The following is a 23,854-nucleotide window of genomic DNA, read 5'->3' on the forward strand; positions in this document are numbered from 1 at the left end:
TCCCAGAAGCCCCTGAGGCAGCTATGCTATGCTAACTCCTTCCCATCGCCACCCTCTGTAGCCCTAGGCAGCCATGCCAGCCCTCCCAATCCTTTCCAGAATCCCACAGTGCCTTGTCCCCCACCCCCCTGGGGGCTGGATCACCCCCACCCCCAAGTTCCTCACCTCCACAGAGAGCTGGAGCTGGCCCTCTGTTAGACCCGTGGCAGCCATTTTGTTTTCAGGGCTGCCACCACCACCCTCACTCGCCTTGGCCGGAGACTTGCTCTTGACTAGCACAGGAAGATGAGGGTTAAAAAGTCCATCTCAAGATGCACTGGGGCAGGTAGGCATGGCCCTTTCCCCACCCACCAACTTTCCCAAAAGCCCCCAGGGCAGCTGTACCTACCTTCTTCCTTCTCAGAAGCCCTTGAACCCCTTCGCTGCCCCTCCAGGCCCAGGGCCACCCACCCCTAAAGACAATGCTCTTGGGGCAGCCACACCCCCAGCCCCTCCAGCTATGTCTGCTCCATCATGCCCACAAAGTCTCACCAAATGCCTCATGGCTCCACTCTTGACCCACAATGCCCTGGGGCAGCCATACGAAGCCCTCCCAACCTGCACCTGTACCCACAATGCTCTAGGGTAGTCATGCCAATCCCCTGCCAGTCCTTCCCAGAAGACTTCAGGGGAGCCACACCAACCCTTTCATGCCCATAGCCCTTATTCACAATGCCCTGGGGCATCCATACGAAACCCTCCCAATTCCTCACCCTTATGGGCTGCCTTGTGCCCCCCCACAGCTCACCTGACCCAGTGGTACTGGCTGCTGCTGAGGTCATAGTGCCTGCAGCGATAGTGGCAGCGGCCGGGGCAGCGCTGTGATTGGCGGCTGGCCCCTCACTAGCAGCAGGGACAGGTGGGGGCACAGTGGGGGCCTTGTTCTCAGGCAGGGCAATGGAGATGAGGGAGAGGAGCCTCAGCAGCTTCTCAGTGAGCAAGGCGCTGCGGCGGATGACAGGGTGGGCCAGCATGTTCATGAGCTGGCCCAGGGGCGAGGCCTCCAGGCTGCAGGGCATGCTCTCGCCCTCAGCCCCTGCACTCACTGGCCCGGCCTTCACTGAGTTCTTGCCCTTGCGGCTCACGTTCATGTTGTCCAGTTTCACCAACAGGTCCCAGAAGTCTGTTGAGATCCCAGTGCTGCCCCCTGTGGCAGAGGCAGGGGTGGCAGCGGTGGTTCCAACCCCACATCCAGCTGGGGAGGGGCTGCCCAAGGGCTTGGCTCCCCGCTCCCGGTCGCTTTCGCAGGGCGCCTCTTTGGTCCGCTGCTGCGTGAAGTGGCTGGGGAATACCTGGGAGTAGAAGAGGGGAGATGTGGCTGGATCTGAGGTGGTGAGGTGGAGAAAAAGGTTGAAATGCAGTTGGCTTTGGGGTGGGACAGCTGCATATAATGGTGCTCATAAAAAGACCTTGTCTGGACCTAAAATGTGGCTGACCCTGGGGTGTGGCAGCTGAGGAAACAGCTGCATATAACAATACCCACAAGGAGGGCTTGTTTGGCCCCACAATGCAGCTGGGTCTGGGGTGGGTGGGGGGTTGGGGAACTGTCACATAACACTGCCCTCAGAAACCTTACCTTGTACCCCACCTTCATTCTGGCAGCCACTCCCCCCCTCACCTCCTCCTAGTGACCTTTCACTCCCACAGTGCCCCCATGTGCCCCAGCAGCCCCCTCCACCCTCCATCACCCCCATGGTGCCTCCTAGTGCCCATCAGCTGCTTCCACCCTCCTCTTCCACCACATAGCCCCTGGTGCCCCAGTAACCCCCAACCCCCTCAGCATCTCCTAGTGTTCCAGCACTGTGTTGCTCTCCCTAGTAGCCCCAGCAACCCCCTTAGCACTCCACAGATCCCCAATAATCCTCCCTCACCTCCCAGTGCCCCAGCACCCACCCACTGCTCTCTCGTCTCCAACAATGCCCCTGTAGCCACTCTATAATACCAGCAGGCACTGCACTAGGCCCCCTGCCTCCCTAGTGCCCCAGAGCCCCTTGTCACTTGCCTTGTGCCCTAGCACCTGCCTCAAAAGATCCCCCTACTGGTCCAGCACCCCCAGCCACCCCTTTACACTTGTAGTACCCTAGCACCCCCCTCCCTGGCTCACCTTTGCCAGCTGGATGAGGGTGTCGAGCACGTGGCGGCACACCACTGGTGCTGCCTGTGGGTGGATGTGGACAGTGGCGCCAGGGGGTGGGGCATGGCGGTCTGTATGTTTGCGCCCACCCCCTCCACTGGCTCCACCCCCTCCTCCACTAGCTCCACCCCCTCCTCCAGCTCCACTCCCTCCTCCTCCTCCACGCTGGATCTGGAAGATGTTGGTGCGGCAGCCCAGGGCGGCATCCATGGACACAGAGAGCCATGACAGCTGCCCGGAGCTCTTGGCCTCCATCTTATGTAGGAGGTCTAGGGGACGGGGCTCCGGTGAGGGGGCAGGACCTGCCTTGGCCCCACCCCGCTTGCCCTTGTCTTCTAAGGGGGAAGCAGCAGAGGCCGGCAGAGGCTTGGGGGTCTCAAGGCAGAGCTCGCTTTCGCTGCTGCGCTGGAGTATGGAGAGGAGGCTGCGGATGACCCAGCTGCGGGTGGGTGCATGGTAGCACAGGTTGCGCAGCACACGGTGGAGGCGGCTTGTGTTCAGCTTGGGCTCATCCACAAAGAGCAGCACTAGCAGGCATGACAGTGCCTCATGGTCCAACAGCAGGCGGCCACGGAGGCGCAGCAGGCTGTCCACTGCACTGCTTGATGGCCTGGATAGGAGGGAGCAAAAGGGGGAGAGGAGAGACACAGGGTGTGAAGGGATGCAAGTGTCTGCGAAGGGAGGAGGGCTTGCCCTCCCCCTTACCCCTGGCAGTGCCCACCTGTTGGGCAGAGGAGTGGGGAGGAGAAACCAGGTGTCTAGAAGGGTACGAGTCCTACCACCTTCACAACCCCAGAGAAAGCCTGGCTGCTGGGTGGAGAACCCAGACATTCAGATAGGCCCAATATACCCACTGGCTTCCCACAGTAAGGTGAAAACCTACATGTCTGGGCTCCCCTCAGACCCTGCTTTAACCCCTCCAGGGGCAGGGCATGGAGACCCAGCTATCTGGGTTTCTATCAGCCCCTGCTCTCTTTCTGGGGCCGGAAAAGGCTCCCATCAGCCCCCGCTCTAAACCAGGCATTTGGGCTCCTACAGCTCCCTGTATGGGGTGGGGAACCCAGATGTTCAGGCTCCCCTCAGCTCCTACTCTAACCCCCCACCCTCCTGGGGCCAGGAAGGGGACCCCAGGCAACCAAATTCCCTTCAGCTCCTGCTCTAACCCCTCTTGATGCAGGGCTGGGAGGGGACCCAGGCATACAGTACCTGCTGTGGCTGCTGCTGCCACCCATATGGAAAGTGCCACCTCGCTGCACAGCCAGGCGTGTGTACTGCACCCCACGGTTCCCGCTCAGGCGGCTTGTGAAGGCTGCAGGGATGGGGAGACCATGAGCATGGGGCTGGGGAATGACTAGCTGACCATAACACTGCCTGAGGGAGATGGAGGTACAGCCAGTTCTGGGATGGAATGGATGAGGAATGGCAGAGAATCACACCAAGGCTTGGCAGAATTCAATTTTTATCAGTGAATGTTGATAAACAGTAATTTCATGTCCCATTTGCAGACTGACAGAATAATAATGTCCATCACCAATAATCAAAATTTACAGAAAGTGAACTTGAGAAAAAAAAATACATCTGATGTATGAGGACAGGGGCAGCAGTCCTGCAGAACTGTGCTGACTGTAGTGTGGACCACAACTCCCAGAAACTCCGTGACACTGGGAACAAAGAAATAGGAAGTGACAAAGCGGAGAAGACAGTCCTACAGTAGTACATTTGTCACAGCAGGGGGTTAAACAGCACTATAATAATAGCACATTGTCATTAATAAATTGTCTGTCCCCCATATCCCTAATTTCCCCCAATCCTGAAATTTTAATTGATAAAGAAATCAAAACAAACACTTAAAATAAACCTTGATGTTTTTGTCCAAGTTATTAAAAAAAATTGAATTCTGCCAAGCTTAATAATGAAACCCATGGGAAGGGCTGAGATGAGCACAGCTCTGAGATGGGGCAGCTGGGGAAACAGCTGACTATAATGCCCAATGGAGGGGACTGAGGTGCAGTCAGCTCTGGGGTGGGGGTGCTGTGGAGTGCCCCTAATGCAGACAGTTCTGGGGTAGGGCAACTCATGAAAAACTGAGTATAATGTTCCATGGAAGGGTCAGTTAGGCCCAGCTGTGGGGTGGGGCAACAGAGGAACAGCCAAGTAGAATAACCCCTCATAGGGACAAGGCTGAAGTGCAGCCAGCTCTGGGGTGCAACAGCTGAGACTGGTCAAGTATAACACCCCATAGAGAGAGTTGAGATGCAGCCAGCTCTGGGGCAAGGTATAACACTGGGGGGGTACCATAGGGAAGGTGAGGCCGTGAGCTATTGGGGAAGGGAGTTGGGGGTGGGGGGAGACATAGAATCTGGGGGCACTGCAGGCCAGAATGTGCCCAGCTCTGAGGTGGAACGGCCACATGGAACACTGAAGAAAAAAAAAAAGAGATCTGGGAACACCAGATGCTGAGATTTGCCCATCTCTGACAGGGTTGTGGGGAAACAGCCGAGTGGAGCATGGAAGGGATGGCTGACCTGGGGACTGTGGCAGGTCAGGATGTGCCCAGCTCTGGAGGGGAAGCAGCCAAGTAGAACACCAAAGGGCAGGAGATGGAGATTTGGGGATGCTGCTGAGCAAGATGCACCCAGTTCTGGGGTGGAACAGGCAGGAAAGCAGCTAAGTGGAGCACCACTGGCCAGGGAAGGGAGTGGTGGTGGGGAAGCTGGAGATGTCTCTGGACTAGATGCACCAAGCTTTGGGGTGCAACAGCCAGGGGAGTGGCTGAGTGGAATACATCTCTGTTGTGGGGGGTTGAATCTGGAGACATCTCTGGGCTGGATGTGCCCAGCTATGGGCTGGAACAACAGAGCAAGACACTGCAGGAACAAGGGGTTCGGTAATACCAGAGGCTGGGATGCATCTAGCTCTGGGGTGGAACAGGCAGGGAACCAGCCTAATGGAACAGCGTTGGTTAGGATACACCCAGCTCTGGAGCAGAACGGCCAAGTGGAATACTGCAGGGACAAGGGGTGCAGGAACACCAGGGGCTGGGATGCACCCAGTTCTGGGGTGTAAGGCCACAGCATGGGGGACTCACCAGGGCTGCGGAGAATGGCGGACAGGGCAGAGGTACTGGAGTGGCCAAAGAGGCGCTCGTGCATGAGCTGGCGTTGCCGGGCCTCCTGCTCACGCCGCAGTGCTTGGGCCTCAGCAGCAATGTCAGGGGGCATGACAGCCAGCACCGAGTCCTCCATGTCCTCTAGCACTGAGCGTCGCAGCTCTGATGGCAGTGTCTGGATGAAAGTCACCGGGTCCAGGGGCGAGTCTGAGCCTGAGCCTGTTGCCAGCTCCCGCCGCTGCTGCTCTGCCCGCTGTTGGGCTAGTACCTGGGGGTGGGCGAAGGGGGTGTTAGTGATGGCCACACCTCTACTGGGAGCCAGGCTGCGACTCATTTGTGCCAGGCCCTTTGGTGCTGTTAGGCCGGATACACTCACACTCTCTCTCTCTCTCCAAAGGAAGATGTAAGCATCCTGTGATTGGGGTAGGGGTGGGGAAAGGAGTGTTAAGAGGGTGCTGGTGGGAACAGGCCCTGCCCTATCAGAAGCCACACACACCCCTAGTTAGTTAGCTTGGCTCCACCCCTATCAGAAACCCCACCTCCAGGCAGCCCCATCTCAGCCTACTCAGACCCCCTATCATAAACCCTGCCCTAGGCCACAGATGAACAAGAACCCAGGGGTCTTGGTTACCCACCCCTTCCCTGTTAAGCCCTCCCCCTGGCAGAAGCTCCATCCCTCAACTATAGGGCACCCCTGCCAGAAAGCCCACCCCATCTGCTGCAGACCTTGCCAGTGCCAAAGAGCCCCTCCCACTTTAATCTCCTGCCCCTGCTAGAAACCCCACCCCCTTTGCTATATGCCACACTAGAAGCCCCTCCCACCTTTGCTAAATCCCCCTCCTTACTAGAAGCCCCTCCCACCTTAGCTACAAGCTCCAGGCCCTGCCAAAGTCCCTGCCCCTGGGCAGCACCCACCTCCTCCTGGATTGCAGGGGGCAGGGCAGCCAGGAACTCAGGGCTGACCTCGGTGACACTGGGGTTGCCCACGACAGGGGGTGCAGGGACAGCAGGAGCAGGGGGTGCCCGGGCAGGTGGCCGGATGCCCAGCTGGTTCTGTAGCACCTCACGTCGGATATCGTCAGGCAGCGCTGCCAGGAACGATGGGTCCACACCCTCTGGAAGGTTGATGCCTGCAGGTGTGGTGGTTGGGGGGGGGGTGTGTGTGGAAATGGGACACATGGGGTGTCAGTGATGGGCAGATCTGGGGTGGAACAGATAGTATAACATGGCAAAAGGCAGCCCGAAATGCAGCCAGCTCTGGATGGAGGTGAACAGAGAATGGCTAACTGTAAAATGGTACGTGCAGGGATGAGATACAGCTCTCTGGTGGCTGAGGAACGTTAACACTACATAGGAAAGGTAGAGCTGCAGCCAACTCTGGGGTGGGGCAGCTAGAGAATGGCAGGTATAGTACTGCATAAATCAGACTTGCGGACAGCTCTAAGGTGAGGTGGGAAACAGCTGAGTATAATTCCACACAGGCAGGACTGAAATGCAGCCAGGTTGGGGGCAGAATGGCTGAGGAACGGTCAAGTATAACAGAGTACAAGGGAGCCCAAAATGCAGCCACCTCTGGGATAGGACAGCTGGGAAACACCAAAAATGCAGTCAGGTCTGAGGTGGGGCAGGTGGGCACCAGCTGAGTATAACATGGCCTAGAGGGAACCATCTCTGAGGCAGAGTGGCTGAGTATAACCCCAAACAGGCATGGCTAAGATGCACTCAGCTCTGGAGTGGGCAACAGCCAAGTGTAACACCACTCAGAGACACCAGAGATGCATGTAGTCAGTCAGCTCTGGGGCAGAACAGCAGGGTATAACCTTGCATGCACAGCTGAGATACGCCCAGCTCTGGTGTAGGTACTGGCTAGAGAGACCACCAGATTCAGCCATCTGTGGAGTATAGAGGCTGAGTATAACCCCACCCAGGCACAGCTGAGATATGCCCAGCTCTAGGGTGTGGCAGCCACGGCCCCATCCAGATGCCTGGGTGCCTGCTTCACCTGCCAGAGGGTCATCCTCTTCACTGCTGGTGGAGGGCAGTGGCTCATCCAGGATGCCACGTGAGTCAGCGCCTGAGATAGCCGCAGCCGAGTCCCGTGTGGATGAGCTCTCCGAGGATGAGGCTGGGGGTGAGCTGGTGGGGGGCTGGGGGTGAGCTCCAGGAAAGACCTCTGCCCCCAGGATCCTTCCCCCCACTGCCCCCTGAGAGACTCCAGGATCCCCCAGTGTCCCCCATTTATCCCCGCCTTCCTCAATATGACCCCATAACCCCTGCTTCTCCCACTGCCTTTATCTGCCCAACCCCTGGTACCCATACCCCCTTCTATGGCCTCCATCTGCTATATCTCCCCCTGCCCAGTGCTCCCTTCCCCTTATCTACCCCCCAGCCCCATCTGCCTCCTCCCATGGCTCCCATCTCTACTTTTACCTGCCCCTGTCCCCCGCTGCCTTCTGCCCCCTTCCATTCCCCCCAGAGTCTCCTCCCAGACCCCCCAGCTGCCCACATCACCCCTCCTAGCCTCCACGGAGTACTCCCCACATGCTCCCCTCCCATGATCCCTACTTCCTCTCTCACCTGCCCCACCCCACCCCACCTCCTATCTCCCCCCCAGTACCTTTGCCCCCATTTCCTCCTCTCAGGCCCCAGCTTACCTGTCCTCACCCGGGTGCTCAGTCTCAGCCTGCCCCTCAGGGCCTGGGGGCAGCCCTTCAGGGCCTGCAGGAGTAGGACCTGGGGGGGTGGGGGGGGCTGGCGCAGGGGCACTACCCCCTGGGGGTCCTTCAGCCCCACCCTCCTCCAGGGTGCAGGACGCCAGGCTGCTGGTATCCATGGGTGAACCCTCCAGCTGGCTGCTCACAGCCGTCAGTGCATCTGAGTCCTCAGCCCGCTCCGGTGACAGGGAGGCTAGGGGATTTAAGGGGTGGGAGTGATGGTGAGGAGCCCAGTTGTTGAGGTACCCCCAAACCCTGTGATTAGACCCTGGATTGGGGAGAGAACCCAGGTGTCTGGGACTCCCAGCCAGCCCTTATACTAGCTGCTCCAGCTCCTTCCAAGAATGGTGAGAGAACCCAGGCATCTGGGCTCCTGGTGCACCCCTGATTCAATCCCTCAGGTTGCACAGCCCACTCCTAGACCTGGGAGAACCAAGGTGCCTGCCCCCTACCCAAGAGGGCTGGGACCCAGGTATCTGGACTTCCCCGCTCTTTCCCAGGAGGGTGGGGAAAAACCCAGGCATACTGGGCAGGGAGGAAAGAACCCAGGTGTCTGAGTCTCCCTGCAGGCTGGGGACTCAGACAACTAGGCACTCACTGATGGTGGGGGCAGGTGACAGTTCCATCTGTGTGGCCTCTGCGTCGGGCCGCCCAGGCCCTGGGTCCTCAGCAGGCAGCAGCAGGGTGCTGGGACCTTCGGCACCCCCTGGCTCCACAGCCCCTGTCCCTGGCATCGGCCGGGGCTCCAGCCCCGCCTGGGCCCCGCCCTCAGGCCCCTCTGCACCTGGCGAGGTGCCCACCCGCTCTGCTGAGGGAGAGAGGCTGTGGCTCAGGGATGGGACCCAGGAGTCTGGGCTCCCAGGCCCCTGTGATACCCCACCACACAGGACTGGAAGAGATCCTAGGCAACCAGGACTCCCAAGGGCCTGCTCTAATCCTGCCTCTACTCTCCAGAGCCAGGAGAGAACCCAAGTATCCAGGCTCCCATGGACCTGTGCTAACACCCCTGCAGGGCCAAGAGGGAACCCTGGCATTGATGCTCTCAAGCCCCTGCTCTATTACCACCCCCCCCAACTCCTCTCAGAGCCAGAAAAGAACCCAGACATCTGGGCTCCCAGGCTCTGCTCTTAATCTCCAAGCTAGGAGAGAACCCAGGTGTCTGGGTTCCCAGCTCTAACCCCCTGCTCCCCCTCCCTTCTGCCTTCCTGGAGCTGGACAGAACCCCAGTATACAGATGACCCCTACTCCCTGCAGTGAGGGCCAACGCCAGGGAAAGTAGTAAGTTGTATAGTTATCTCAACACCAGGGCTCCAATCCCGACCCCCCAACAATACAACTTACTACCTCACCCTAGTGCTGGCAGCAAGGAATCCAGGTATCTGGGTTCCCAGCCACCCACCAGCCCCCTCCCCCCAATCTGGGTTGGAACCCAGGTGTCTTGCTCTCTCTCCTCTCTCAGCCCCCACCCCTCTTGGAACCCAGGCGTTCAGGCTCCCACCTCCTCCCATGCACATCCTCCAGCTCTGGGACAGAACCCAGGTGTCCATGCTCTCACCTCCTCTCCCACTCTCTGGCTCTGGAATAGAAGCCAGGCATCCAGGCTCCCCATAACCTCCAGCTCTGGGATACAACCCAGGAGTCTGGCCCTGGCTTGTTTCCTCCCAGGACCCTGTGATGGGCAGGACCCAGGCACCTGGGTGGAAGCGGTGAGAGGGGAACGGCGCAGGAAAGACAGTAGGCTGTATAGTTATCTCCGCGCGGGTGTGACCCAGAACTATACAATCTACTACCTCAGCCCACGCCGCCCGGCAGCGATGGTGATGGTGCATGGGGCAGCCTGTAAGGGGCACTGTGGGGTAGAGGGGGTGGAGGCAGGGCACATTACCTGCCAAGCTCTGCTCCGCGGGGCTGGGTGATGGCACAGTGGCTCCCTGTGGGGGGACATGGGAGAGTGAGGGCGGGGGTGGGTCCGACCCCTTTAAGACACTGATCTGGGGGGAGAGCTGCCTTCTTTAAGGATCTGATCTTAGGGAAATGGGAGGGCTGGACTGTATAGGGTCCTGGGTCTGGGGCAAGATAAAACTGCCTCCTACAGAACCCTGTCTGGGAGATCCTGTCCCTTTTAAGGCTCTGAACCTGGGGGTGACCATCCCAAATTGGGATGGGAGGTAGGTGCTCCTTATAGCAGCATTCCTCAATCTGTGGGTTGCAACATTGCATGAAAGGATCACCAACAAACTTTAAAAATGGATTCTCCTTTAAAGAAGAAAAACATGGGAAAGCTTTTTTCCCCTTGCAGGCTGTCCAGTCTACAAGGTTCCAGCCTACAAGGAGCTGCTTGGGGCTCCCCATGCACCACACAACCCCTCCTTCCCCCCACTGGCCCACACACTAGGGGGCTGGGGCTCGGGGGCAGGAGGCAGTGGGTCAGGAGAGAGGGGCACTGGCTATCAATGTTTACAAATGGGTCCTGGTACAAAAAAGGTCGAGAACTACTGCCCTATAGGACCCTGATATGAGGGTACTTGCTAGGTGAGAGCATGTCTCCTATATAACTGACTGGGGGGTGCTGCCCAAGCTGGGCAAGGTGACCCCAACAGGGCCCCAATCTGTAGGCTGGTTGACCATACTTTTAAAGAAATTCAAGATACTACACTGCACTCCCCACCCCCCTCCCCAACCTTGCCGTGGCTGCTTCCTCAATGCAGTGCAGGAGATGTAGTGTCCAGCCCAGCCTGCCCCAATCACTGTTCAGGAGGAGCCAGGCCAGGCAGTGTGGCATCAATCCAGTATTTTTACTTCTATTTTCTATCAACTGAGTGTGGCTTGTGAACTGGCTCAGGCACTGGGACAGCCTAAAAAATCTGGGACTATCCTTGCCAAACCTGAATGGTTTATATTTATATGCCACCCTATTTATATGCAAGTTCGCAGAGGGGCTGCTCCCTATAGGACCCTGATCTGGCAGTACTTGCTAGATTGGAGCCATGTGGGGGATGTGGTCCTATCTCCTATAGCAGGGGTGTCCAACCTTTTTGAATGTGGGGCCAAAGCATAAACATTTTATCACCCAGTGGGCTGGTGAGCCATATTCAAAGACCTCACAGGAAGTGGTACCACATCACCTCCACCTCCCCCCCAAAATGAAAGTACAGTGTTTACTTTTGTTTCCCCGTCACAGCCCCTCGGGCCTCAGAAAACAGCTTGGAGGGCTGCACGGCAGCCCGCGGGCTGTATGTTGGACAAGCCTGCCCTACAGAGTCCTGATTTGGAAAAGGAGTGTCCCTTATAAAGCTCTGATATGGAGATAATTGCTAAGTGGATGCACATCTCCTATAAGACTCTAAACAAGGAGAAGCGGTAGCTGGCCCCTATAGGCTCCCTTATTTGGGGGGTTGGGGAGGGAGGCTGTGTTCCCTATATGGACCTAGTCTGGGTCCTATCCACTGTCAGTTCTCAATCTAGGGGAACTTACTAAGGGAGAAGGGGAACTGTCCACGTATAGGGCTTTGACTGGGGGTGGCCTGTCTCCTATAGGGCCCTTATTCCCTCCCTCCTGCCCCATTCCCAATGCCAGAAGCTCTCACTCCCATACTAGGACCTATGGGGGGGGAGGGGAGGGTGTCCATGCTCCCCCTTCTGCATCCTCCCTACCCTGTCCCTGTAAGCCTTAAAGGGCTGGGGGGGCACCTGAGCATTGGACTCTGCAGGTTCAGGATTATCAGGGGCCTTGTCAGCTGCCTTGGCTTCATCTTCCTCAGCCTGCTGCTTGCGCCGCTTCTCACGCCTCTCCTCCAGTTCCTCATCCCGCAGTGCCTCCAGGTGGTTCAAGATGGGCACCTTCACCACTGCAGGGAGGAAGGCAGGGGGTTAGGGGGACAGGGGGGCTCAGGAAGGACTGGGGCAGGGGGAGGGGGGAGGAGGCAGGGTAACAACTACTCACCCGAGACACAGTCGTGCATGCTCTCGGCATCCAGCACCTTGCACTCCTCAGTCCAGCGTGTTAGGGCTGTGGGGATGCTTGACAAAGTTCCTGGGGGCGTGGAGGCAGAGTTGGGACAAGGTAGAGAGTCAGGAGAAAAGCTGTATCTCCAGAGCTTCACACCCTGCCTCCCAGGCCCAGCCTGGTCAATAGACACACCCAAGCCCTGCCCCCAGCTCCAAGCCTTGTCCCTCACCTGCCTATCAGGTAGCTAAGGGAGGCCCCAGCCCCCATGTTCTAAGCCCCACCTACCCAATTAGACCCTCAGCCCCACACTCTGTCCTGAATCAGACCCCACCCTGCATTTGTTTGCTTGGGTGCGGGTTAAGCCCCAAGCCCTGTCCCATGCTTGCCTACCTTGCTGGTGGCTAAGCCAGGCCCCACCCTCTGTGCTAAGCCCCACCCACACTCACTAGGCCCCACCTCTTGCCCCAAGCCCCAGCCCCTGCTCTGTATTTGCATGCCTGGCTCATGTATAAGCCAGGTCCTGCACCTCCTGTCCCCAGGCCCCCCACCCCCTTTCTTGCCTAGCAGCTGGCTAAAGTAGGCCTCATCCCCTGCCTTCAGGTCCCATAGCCACCAACCAGGCAGGTAAGTCAGCCCCCAGTTTAGTCCTACTCTCCACTCACCTGCCTGGCTGGTGGCTGTGCTTTGGTCGTGGAAGAAGTCATCAAGCAGCTCATCATCAGAGCGGGCAATGATGTGCACATCATCATTCCCAACCAGTAAACGGGCACGGCCCCGGCTCTGCAGCGGAAGGCTGCTGCTCAGCTGCAGGATGTCAGCCGCTGCTGACGGGCCCAGCAACCTGCAAGGGAAGCAGGGCTGGGGGGTGAGATTGTGGTGGAGTGACTGGGGACCAGCCAAGCAAAACACTGCCCAGGGAAAGCTGAGATGCAGCCTGCTCCAGTGTAGAACACAAGGGGAACAGCCAAATATAACACTGCATTGGGAAAGGCTGAGATGTAACCAGCTCAGGGCTGTGGAGCCTGAGGAATGTCTAGACATAAATCCACCCAGGGCAGGTGGATATACTCAGTCCTGGAATGGGGAACACCTAAGTATAAACACTGCCCAGGGAAGGCTAATATGTGCTAAGCTCTGGAGACAGTAACTGGGAAACATGTAAATTTAACACCAGTCGGCAAGCGTGGACCAGTCAAAAAATGGCCAAGTATAACATGACCCAAGATGTGTCCAGCTCTGGGGAAACAATGAAAGGGGGAAACACATAGGAAATGGCTGAGTATAACACTGCCAGAGAAGGTCAAGATGCAGCCAGCTCTGGGGTAGAACCAGCTGAGCAACAGCAGAGTGTATGCCAGGGAAGAACCAAGGTGTGCCCAACTCTGAGGCAGGACATGGCCCAGAACAACACCACTTGGGGAGGTGGCAGGGACTCACCTCTGTAGGATGAGGGGTGGGTTGGGCTGGCGCGTGCCCGGGTAGTGGACATGGATGGTGTGCCCAGCATTGGCTGTGAGCTGGCGCAGTGTCCGCTGGCTGCGCCCGATGCCCTGCGCCAGGCGCGTGGTGGCTGAGCCACTGCCCAGTGTCAGGGCGCCATGGTCAGCATGGCGCACCATAAGCGGGTGTGTGGCTGGGATGTTACCAGGTGACGGTGGGATGTCCGCTGAGAAGAAGGAGGGGAGGGAAGAGGTAGTAAGTACAGGGTATGGACAACCCAAGCATCTGGGCAGTCCCCACTCTCACCAGGTAACCCAGGCATCCTGGCTGGCCTGCACCCACCCAAGGGAACCAAGATAGCTTGATAATACCCCCTACCCACACCTGAAGAACCCAGGTGTCTTGGTGACCCCTCACCCCTACCAGGGAACCCAAGCATCCTGGCTGCTGCCTCCACCCAGGGAAAAAATCAAAAGGACCAGGGGCTCCTGGTTCAGGGTAAGGAACCCAGGTGTCCATGAGCCCCCCCCGCCCTTCCCCCCCCCTTTCTCCCCCAGGGAAGCCAGGCATCAGAGCTCCCCACCCTATTTTCTCTCTCAGGGACCCATGCATCCAGATGCTCCCCTCTCTCTTCCCTGGGAACCCAAATGTATGAATACCTTCCCCCTTCCTCATAGGGACACAGGCACCTGGACCACACTCTGAAGAACTCCAGCACCTGGCCAGCCCCTTGCCCCAACAAGGAGCCCAATGTCTGGGCCACACCCCTCCAGGGACCTAAATGTCTTGGCTACCTCATTTCTCACTTGGGGACACAGGCATCTAAGGTCCTCCCATTCCCCAGCCAGGTGACCTTTGCACCCAGCCAGCCCCCTCCCCACGTCCACCCCAGGGAACCCTGCGTTCCGGCACACCAGCACTGGAGAACATGCTGTCAAACTCAATGATGAGGTCATCATCGCGGTCAAAGCGTTCAAAGCGCACAAGTGGGGAGGCGCTGAGATCGGGGTAGTCCTCATCCAGCTCCATCTCTGATCCGTCATCATCATCTTCCTCCTCCTCCCCCTCTTCCCCCTCCTCATCGTCCTGCACAGGCCAGGAGCAGGGTCAGGGAACCTAGGCATCTGGTCTCCCAGAATCCCCTCCCAAACAGAGACCAGGTGGCTGGGCTGCCAGCTCATGCTCCCAGGCAGAATCCCAGCATCCAGGCAAACCTGGTCATCCTCATCCTCCTCCTCCTCCTCCTCCTCCTCATCTTGGCTGTCATCCTCATCCTCGTTGCTGCCACTGCTGTCATCCTCCTGTGTATGCTCCTCCTCGTCCTCGGGGTCCAGAATATTCATCGAGTCTTTGGAGGTGGGAAGGGTTGGAACATAGACATCAAGGCCCCTGGCACCCCACTCCTCCAAACCAGAGAAACCAGGCACCCAGCATGCACTGTTATGCCTGATGCCCAACTGAGCACCCACCCCAGCCACAGGACCCAGGATCCCAGCACCTGCCCCTCCCAGTCCCCTCTTGCCTTGGGGAACCCAGGCATCCCAGCACTTCCCCCTGCCCCTCTCCCCACCCAAAAAACCTAGGCATCCTTGTGCCTTCCCATCCAGGGAACCCAGGCACACCTCTGCTGTTCCCTGCCTCAGGATACCCAGGCATTTGGATGCTCTTCCCCACCTTGCCCGAGAACCCATGAATCCCTGCCCTGAAGAACCCAGGTGTACAGGCACCTTCCCCCAGTATTGCCCAAAGAACCCTGGCATCTGGGCGCACCCTCACGGTTGGCTTGCAGCGTGGAGGCCTGGCTCAGGTTAGCAGGCGCCTCGTCCATGAGTACGTCCTCCTGGGACTCATCCTCGCCTGGCCGGCTCACTTCAGGGGGGAGAGTGAGTGAAATGCATCCAGGTGGACATACCTACACCACTATACAGCCCTCCCAGGGAAGTTCTGGCATCTAGATATTCCTCCTAGAGAATCCAGGTGTCCAGGCAAACAGACACTCTGCCCCCGACTGCCTGGGAAACACAGGCAACTGGGCACCCCTTTAATTCTCTTCCCATGGAACCCAGGGATCCAGTGCCTCCTCCTGCCTGGGGATTCAGGAGGCTGGGCACACAGACTCCTGCCCCACCACAGGGAACCCAGGAGTCAGGACAAGCTCCTAACCTTCTTAGAGAACCCTGGTGTCCAGGTACTCCAGACTCCCATGAGGACCCAGGTATAAGGGTAGACTACAACCCTCCCAAACCCACTACCCCTGGGGAATCCCAGCATCCACATGCCCCTGGATCCCACTTGCGAAGTCCATGTCTTACCCCCCACTTCCCGGGGAACCCCGACATCCAAGCACCTTCCCAAGCACCCTAACCCTGAGCCCACCCAGCATCCTCCAGGTGCTAACCAATGATGGTACTGTTGCCAGAGCCACCATCTCGCTCCAGCAGCTCATCAATCAGGTCCTCCAACTCGTTTTCCACCTGAGGAAGGAAGTGGGGTCAGAGCCCTGCCCCTTGGTGTGCTCTCCTGGGTGCTAAGAACCTTGAACTGTCCCACCCTTTTCACTGGCTTGGCCCTCAACCCCTGATCTCCCATTTCCTAGGTGCTGAGTACCTGAGGCTGCCCCACTCCCTCCCTAAAAGCCTTACCCCTTCTCTACTTCTCCTGTATGCTAAACACCTTTGGCTACTCTGCTCCATGACCACTGGCCCCACCCCCTTGGGCTGCCCCCCTTTGCCTGTTGGCTCCACCCCTCTCTACTGTCCCTGCCCCCTCCCCCTGGCCTCACCACCTGACCTGCATCTCCTGGGTGCTCAGCACCTCGGGCTGCCCAGCGATGACCACGGTGTCGCCCTCGGCCTCCCCATCCATGATGTCACCATCAGGAACCTCAGCTTGTGCTGTGTCCCCATCCTCAGGGGCCTCTGCTTCACCTGGCTCCCCTGGGGGTGGGGTAGAGTCAGAGGTGGGGCCCAGCATCAGGCTCCACCCCTCCCTGAGAAACCAGGAGTCCTAGTTCTTATTTCCAGCCCATCAGCCCCTTTATGGCCCTTCCAAAATATCCTGGTGTTCAGCCCCTGCCCCTCCCAGGTCAGAAGAGAATCCAGGCACCTGCCCCTTTCCCACTTTCACTCAAGGCTAGGACAGAACCCAGGCATCCAGCCCCACCCCTGTCCCCCACCCAGGCTGGGATAAGCCCCAGGTGTCTGAGACCCCAGATGCCTTCCCCTGCTGGGCTGGGATAGAACTCAGGAGTTCAGGGCCCCTGGTCTGGTTCCTCCCCAGGCCCCCCCTGGCATCCAGGCCTACCGTGCGGCTGGTTGGTGCCAGGGGGGCGGGCACTGGGAGGAGCATCACCCTCACTCTTGCTCTTGCTGGTGCTGCCCTTGGTGCCGAAGAGGCTGCTGGGTTGGTTCACAATGCGCGATAGTGTCTCCAGTGGTTTCAATGCTGCGTTCACTGTGTTTGCCATATTGGGGCTATGGGAGGTAGAGGACTGAGCCAGAGAACTCAGGCATCCAGGCTTCTTCCACCTTCCCTCAGAGTCCATGACATGCCTAAAGAACCCAGGCATCCGGGCTCTCTGCCTTCACTGATCTAATGCTTCAGACTCCATCCCATCTTCCACAACCCATGGAGTCCCCCTTCCAGCCAAACCCCCAGTAAACCCTGATGTCTGGGAATGCCCTCCCCACCCTCCCCCAGTGAACCCCAATGCATGGACACTTCCCAGGAACCCCAGGGGTCTAGGCTCCCCAGTGCTCTGTTGCCCACCCCTCCCAGATCCCCAGCATCCAGGCGGCACCTGGAGAGATCGAGGCTGTGGGGCACACGTGCCAGGTCACTGACCAGCCCCTTCTTGAGGAAGAGGCGGATGATGTTGCTGAGCCCATTGTGTGGTGCCTTGGAAGCTGCGCTACTGTAGAAGCTTGAAGCCGATGGGCACGACTCCATGATGGTGCTGATGATGCACATCACTGCCTGCAGCCTGCGGGGCCAAAGGGGTCAGGGAACCCAGGAGTTCAAGTGCTTCAGCCCCCACCCCTTACTCCAGGAACCCAGCCCCCCCGGAGATCCCAGGCCCTGAACCTCCTAGGAACCAAGGTGTCCAAATGCCTGGGCTCCACCACCAGGAACCCAAGTGTTTAAGTACCTAGCCCCACACCTCCTCCTAGGAACCTGGACATCCAAATGTCCTCCCCTGCCACACCCCCCAGCAGGGAACCCAGATGCTTAAGCACCCAAGTACAGCCCCTCCTCTTCTGCCTGGAACCCAGGTGTCCAAGCCCTGATGGTCTCAAATCAGGAAGGATCTCAGGCATCTGGGTACACAGCTCTGAGTTGAGAGAGAACCCAGATGTATTGGGCCCCCACAGCTCCACCCTGTCCCCCAGCCCTAAGATAGGCTGGTGTCTAGCACAAAGCTGTCCTGGACACTAGCTCCAACCCTGCCCCCACCCCCTCAGGCTGGGCTGGAACCCAAGATTCTTGGTCCCAACCCCATGACCACAGGCCGAGCTGGCATATCCCACACATTCCTGCTGGAAGCAGCTCTGGAGTCTGGGCCCCCAGCTCCTCCCCCCCTGAACTGGGATGGAACCCATGCATCTAGGGCCCCAGCTCCTCCCAACCCAAACTGGAATGAAACCCAGGCATCTATGGCCCCAGTTCCAGCCCCCCACAGTTGAAACCCTGGTGGTCTGCTAGTCACTTCCCACATTGGGCTGCAAGGAACCCTGGCATCCAGACACACCTGGCATGTTTCTCAGTGCTCTCAGCCATGGCCAGGGCACGGCCCAGGGCAGCCTTGACCTCGCTGACAAGGGCAGCTTGGGCATCAGTGCCACTGCCTGCAGCTGCCAAGCTGGCCAGGAAGAGCCGTGCCAGAGCTGGCGTGTCCTTGTCCTCGGCCGCTGGCCAGTGTGGCAGCAGGTGATCCAGGACGAAGGCCAGCACACTGCAATCCTGCATGGGAAGCAGAGTTGGGACTAAGGTGTTTGGGCATTAGGCACCCCCACCACTGTAAGCCCCCAGGCCCTGCTGCCCTTCCAGAGAACTCGCATATCCAGGTGCCTGGTTCCCTCCTGGCTTTAACGCCAACAGCCCCCTGGCTGCCCTTTGCAGAGTTTAAGGGAACCAAGGTGGTCAGGGTCCCAGCCCCCAACTTCCCATTCTGACACAGTAAACCCTACTCATTCAGAGTAGAGGGACAACTCAGGTGTCCAGGCTCCCCAGAAAGCCTTAATGTCCAGCCCCTGCCTGCCCCTCCCCTCCCCAGCAGAAACCAATGGCAGCTGGGACCCCCAGAGCAGAGAATTCCAGAGTCCAGCCTCCCCCTGTGGCAAAGAATCCTAGCATCTGCCCCCCCCAACCTAATGACAAGCCCCCAAAGTCTGCCCCCCTCATTCCAGAGAACCCCAGCATCCAGGTCCCTGCAGGAACAAGGAACCCCAGCATCCAACCCCCTCCTCCCCTACCAAAGAACCCCGGCATCTGCATCCTAACCCAGGAACAGGGAACCCTGGCATCCAGGAGTAGAGACTTGCCTCCTTGATGAGCTCAGATTGGCCGACGGAATAGCTGTAGTTGGCGATAAGGGCAGCAATACCCACGTAGGAGCGTACCAGCTCGGCCAGAAGACGCAGGATGGTAGAGGTGGGCAGCAGTGGGCGTGACCCCCGTGCCCGGCCCCGCTCTTCCCGCTCACCCTCCTTGTCCTTGCGCCCGTCTCTGCTCTCATCCGCTGCAGCGCCTGGGGGGTGGGGAGGAGGGGTGCAGAGAGGAGGAGAAACCCAGGTGTCTACAGGGGAGCAGGGGAAGGTTGAAGGACCCTGGTGGATGTCCCCTATCCCCAAGCAAAGAAACCCAGCATCCAGGCACTGACTCACATCTCCTGGTGTCAGGGAACCCGCATCCAGGCTCCCCGCCACCCCAGGCAAGGACAACCCTCTCATTCTGCCCCTACCCCAGTGCCACCTGCCCTCAAGCTATGGGGAGGGGCAGGGAACCACCCCCTCAATCTGCCCTTGTCCAGCCAGGATCTCACCCTCGCCCTGGGGTGTCACACTGGGCGGTGTCTCAGCAGCTGACCCATCTGCTCCAAACACCTGGGTCTGGGGTGAGGAAGGAAGGAAGGGGGCAGGTGTCAGAGGAAGAGCCCTTCAAGCATCCTTCAGCATCTCCCATCTGCTCCCATCTGCCACCTGCAAGTAACCCACAGCTCCCCAGATCAAGCCCTGATGTCCCTGCCATGAGCCCCTGGAGCCCACCATCTGCCCTTGCCAGCCCCCAGCGCCCTGCCATTACCCCTCTGGAATCTTTCCCCAACTCCCTGGCAGCCCCCTACCAACTCCAGACCCCTCCCCCCCACATCAGCCCTCAGCCATCCTGCAAGGATCCCTTAGCCCCAACCCTCCATATGCCCCCTGCTGCTACCCCCTGGGACCCCCATCCTGGGCCTGTTAGGCCCCAGCCCCCTATCTGCCCCTACCAGTCCCCCCTGACCCTGCTGCTACTGCCTGGAAAAACCCCTCCTACCCACCTTGTCTACCTGTCAAACTCCAGCCACTGCCACTCAGCCCTCTGCCACACCCACCTGCTGCTTGGGAGGCCTTCCCCCACCCCCATCTACCCCAACTCTGTCACTACCATCTAGAAGCCCCCACCACCCCTGCTAGCCACTCAGACCCTCACCTACCCCTGCTGCTACCTCCTGGAAGCCTCCCATCTGCTCCTGCTTACCCCTAGCCACCACCCCCCGGCCCCACTTAATTCAACCCACAACCCCCCTCTTCCCAACTGCCCCACCAGGCCTCAGACCCTAAGCAGTGCCCCTCAGCCCCAGCCCCCATATACCCCCACCTCTGCTTCTATGCTCTAGAAGCATCTACCCCCTCCTGGCTCCCCAGCCCCTAGGGACCTGGAGATTTCCCACCAGCCCCCCTGACATTACCCCCAACCTTCTACCGGTACCCCTTGGGAACCTCTGATCTACCCATGAGCCCTCAGGCCCCACATCTGACCCACTAGCCCTTAGCCCCACTACATCCCACATATGCTCCCAGCTCCCTAATGCTACCTGCTAGGAGTCTCCCGTGTACCCTGTAAGTCCTCAGCCCCTGCACTGCTACCCCCTGGAAGTCCCTCATCTATCCCCATCAGACCCCAAATCTCTTCTCTATCCCCTGCCAAATCTCAGCCTCCCTGCCCATCCCAGCCCCCAGACTCCGCAATATCATCCCAGCTGCTACGCCCTGGCGACAGGTCAATAAGAATAGATGGAAGATCTAACCCTGACCCCAAGCCTCCACCTTAAATCAGCCTCCCACCTCAGGCCCTGCCAATCTCAGCCCCCTGACTCCTCCTACCAGCTGTCCATCTCAGCCCCCAGGAACTACCCCACACCCCTGGCCCATCTTACCCTCCCCAAATCTCTTATCCCTCTGCTGCAGACACTTACATTGAGGGCAAAGCCAGGTGGGGGCTCAAAATCACTGGGGGGCCGTGCAAGGCCACGCAGCTGCTGATCTAGGTCATCTCCCACATCTGACAGCAGCTGGCTCAGCTCCTGCACTGGCACTGCTGCCCGTGCCTCTGCCTTCTCCCCTGTGGGCCATGCAGGATTAATGGGTGCTTGGCCCACACAAGGGGCTGGGGGGAAAGAGGCTGGGATACAGCTGGGATGTGAGGGAGGGTCCCTGGTAGGAGCAATGTGGGGGGCAGAACCTGGGGGGGGGCAAACCCAAGCCAGGGGAAGTGAGCAGATGAGGCTTGGGCATAGAGTGGAGCCCTGGGGGGAACAGGGATTTGAGCCAAAGTTGAGGGCAGGGTCAGTGGCCAAAGTATGTAGCCAGTCAGAAGTGACCTCCTTGATTGGACTGAAGGTTGTGGGGGGAGGGCCTAGCTCAGTAGGTTGGAGCCACAATCTCCATCCGGGAGGTGCAGCCAAGTCAGAACCTGGAGCATGCTCCTGGGCAGCGTTTCTCAACCCATGGGTCACAACCCAAAAGTGGGTTGCAAGAATATTTCAAAGAGTCACAAGCAAGTGTGGGGGAAAGGGCAGGAGGCATCTGCAGGGCTGATGCCTGTGCTCATGGCAGGGGAAGGCCAGGAGACTGCTCGGGGGGGGCGCTGTGACCAGGCTGTCTGGTGCAGCCCTGGAGCCCCAGCCAAGGGCAGGTATGCCACAGGCCCCCCCTCTTCCTCCCTCCAGCCAGTGCCAGGCTGGACTCGCTCCGCTGCTGCCCACAATGAGCCAGAGCCACTGCAGCCACTGTGCTATGGCCCAAGCGGAATAGGGGCAGCTGGGGGGTTCCCAATTGGAAGTGAGGGGCCCCAGCATGGCCTGGAGTGGTGTGGGTTGCAAGAAGCCATCGATCTTGGCAAATGGGTCATGGTACAAAAAAGGTTGAGAACCAGTTTTAGGTGATCTCCTTGTGGGGGGGTGAGAGAGCCTAGCTCAGGGGGGCAGTACCTTCTTCAGGGGCATGGTAGGCAACCAAGGCATTGAGCATATTCCAGATGACTTCCTTGATGTGGTCAGAGATGCCAGACAGGGAGCAAGGCCTAGCCCAGGGGCATGGTAGGTGGCCAGAGCATTAAGCACATCACAGATGACCCCCTTGATGAAGTGGGGCTAAACACAAGGAAACAGAGCCTAGACTGTGGGCAGTACCTTCATCAGGGGCGTGGTAGGCAGCCAGGGCGTTGAGCATGTCATAGATGACCTCTTTGATGGGGTCAGGGATGCTGGGCAGGGCAGCTGGCTTGAGTGGTGTTGTCTTCACCAGTTGCACCGCATTGGGGCCCTTGATACGCAAGTTCTCAAACTCGTCATCTGAGGCTGTGCAGGAGACAGGCACCAGCTGGTACACAGGCATCTGGGGCCCAACCTCCCTTTGCTCATGGTCAGTGGGATGGGGTTACCAGCAAGGAAGGGGTGTGGGTGGCATTAGGACTATGGGGGAAGGGCTTGATACGAAAGTCACAGGGAGGTGGACACAAGTATGCAGATGGAGCTGGGGGCAGGCCTTAACAGTGCTGGAGTCACAGGGGGCAGTTGCAGAGGGGCTAAGTGGGGCTAGGATGAGGGTTGGGCTTACCAGTGCCAGAGCCACGGGGTGCAGGCAGGGCGATGCGCAAGCAAGCTGTTGCCACTTCTGTGAAGACATCAGGATCACGGCAGGCAGCTGGGCCCAGCACCCGCAGGATGTAGTTAATCTCGCGTGACCCCAAGCTGCCTGACACCACCCCTGATGTAGTGCTGCCTGCCCCGCTTGTGGCTGCTGATCTCACCACCTGCAGAGGGGACCAGAGGTAGGGGTAGGGGGTGCAATAAGGCCAGGCCCTACCTCCTGCATGGCATGACTGGGGTGGGGGGAGGGGAGACTGAGCCCTGCCTCCTAGATGGCAAAACAAGGGTAGGCGTCAGATTAGACCCTGCCTCCTAGATGGCATGACCTGGGGTCAGGGGTATGCTTGGGGCTGTACAGAGAACCACCTCCTCCATAGCACAGCACAAGAGCTAGGCATGGGGGATGAGGGGGGACCAGAATGCCTGGGTTTGCCTATTCCAGAGCTGAGGAGGGGTGGAACAGGAGCCCCAGACACATGGGTCCTCTCTCAGCACTGCAGTGCACATGTATAGCATGTAGTGCGTTTAGGGCTGCGCGGGGGCAGGTGCATGGAACTGTGCATAGGGATCTTCTCTCTTCTGGGGTGTAGCTGTGGGGGCAGGGGGAACATGGAGCTATAAAGAGGGGTTCTCTCTGGGGTATGACTATGAGGGGGCAAGGGGTACCTGGCACTGTATAGGGGGAAGGGGGAGTCCCATCTCCTCTCGGGCATGACAAACAGAGCAGTAAGCTCCTTGCATCTTCTCCGTGCTGTGGCTGGAAGATACCAGATCCCTATACAATCCCGATAGTAGAGCTGGAGGGGGGTGGGTACCCAGAGGGGACTGGATATCTTTACCTTCCCCTTGGTGTGGTTGGGGGTGGGGATGCCTGGAGGCCGGGGGTGGGGTAGGTAGGTAAGAGGACCTTCTCTGTGGTATGGCTAGGGAGTTCGTTGGGGAGGTGGGGTGGGTGATGGGTACTTTATCCATGCCCCAGCTGCAGGGTGGTGCTGGTAGGTGCCTGGCCTGTGCCTTCTCCATGGTACCAGAGGTTCCCTGGGGGTACCTGGGAGGTAGTGCCCATGAGGGTAAAAGGTACCTTCTCCATGGTGTGGCTACAGCTGGGGATTACCTGGAAAGTTATACAGGTGTTTTTTCCATACCATGTACTGCCTGCAGCTCTTCCATATGGTTGGCTGCAGGGGCAGTGCTGGGCAGGGGGGTCAGGGATAGGCAGAGGAAGGGGGGGTGCTAATGGAGCTTAGCCTCCCCAAACTTGGCAGTGGTAGGGCCACAAGGCAGCCTGGCCATGGACTTCCGATGGCTGCAGCAGGGATAGGGAGGGGTGTATAGGCAGTGG

General features: G+C 58.8%; 1 protein-coding gene across 7 annotated transcripts in view; it reads right to left on the bottom strand.

The window, feature by feature from the left end:
* HUWE1 (HECT, UBA and WWE domain containing E3 ubiquitin protein ligase 1) overlaps nt 1-23,854 on the bottom strand; it is a 78,999-nt gene that overhangs the window by 13,222 nt on the left and 41,923 nt on the right. For 5 of the 7 annotated variants that reach the window (XM_090060663.1, XM_090060662.1, XM_090060660.1 and 2 more), the window contains 27 exons: nt 22,481-22,676; nt 22,054-22,221; nt 20,839-20,984; nt 19,426-19,492; nt 18,926-19,131; nt 18,133-18,344; nt 17,185-17,367; nt 16,689-16,858; nt 16,176-16,321; nt 15,784-15,859; nt 15,156-15,254; nt 14,600-14,733; nt 14,300-14,471; nt 13,383-13,611; nt 12,608-12,786; nt 11,940-12,029; nt 11,687-11,844; nt 9,882-9,927; nt 8,595-8,804; nt 7,937-8,189; nt 7,285-7,418; nt 6,198-6,412; nt 5,262-5,550; nt 3,380-3,482; nt 2,144-2,783; nt 788-1,331; nt 166-272 (listed from right to left, as the gene is read on the bottom strand). In XM_090060663.1, the coding sequence (XP_089916789.1) occupies nt 166-272; nt 788-1,331; nt 2,144-2,783; nt 3,380-3,482; nt 5,262-5,550; nt 6,198-6,412; nt 7,285-7,418; nt 7,937-8,189; nt 8,595-8,804; nt 9,882-9,927; nt 11,687-11,844; nt 11,940-12,029; nt 12,608-12,786; nt 13,383-13,611; nt 14,300-14,471; nt 14,600-14,733; nt 15,156-15,254; nt 15,784-15,859; nt 16,176-16,321; nt 16,689-16,858; nt 17,185-17,367; nt 18,133-18,344; nt 18,926-19,131; nt 19,426-19,492; nt 20,839-20,984; nt 22,054-22,221; nt 22,481-22,676 (5,172 nt within the window). The remainder of the gene's footprint in view (nt 1-165; nt 273-787; nt 1,332-2,143; nt 2,784-3,379; nt 3,483-5,261; nt 5,551-6,197; nt 6,413-7,284; nt 7,419-7,936; nt 8,190-8,594; nt 8,805-9,881; nt 9,928-11,686; nt 11,845-11,939; nt 12,030-12,607; nt 12,787-13,382; nt 13,612-14,299; nt 14,472-14,599; nt 14,734-15,155; nt 15,255-15,783; nt 15,860-16,175; nt 16,322-16,688; nt 16,859-17,184; nt 17,368-18,132; nt 18,345-18,925; nt 19,132-19,425; nt 19,493-20,838; nt 20,985-22,053; nt 22,222-22,480; nt 22,677-23,854) is intronic. The other 2 variants (XM_090060658.1, XM_090060664.1) reach the window with 2 other exon arrangements.

The sequence above is a fragment of the Crocodylus siamensis genome, chromosome 8 (genome assembly GCF_052110815.1).
Source record: "Crocodylus siamensis isolate JL-2025a chromosome 8, ASM5211081v1, whole genome shotgun sequence".
NCBI classification, from domain to species: Eukaryota; Metazoa; Chordata; order Crocodylia; family Crocodylidae; genus Crocodylus; species Crocodylus siamensis.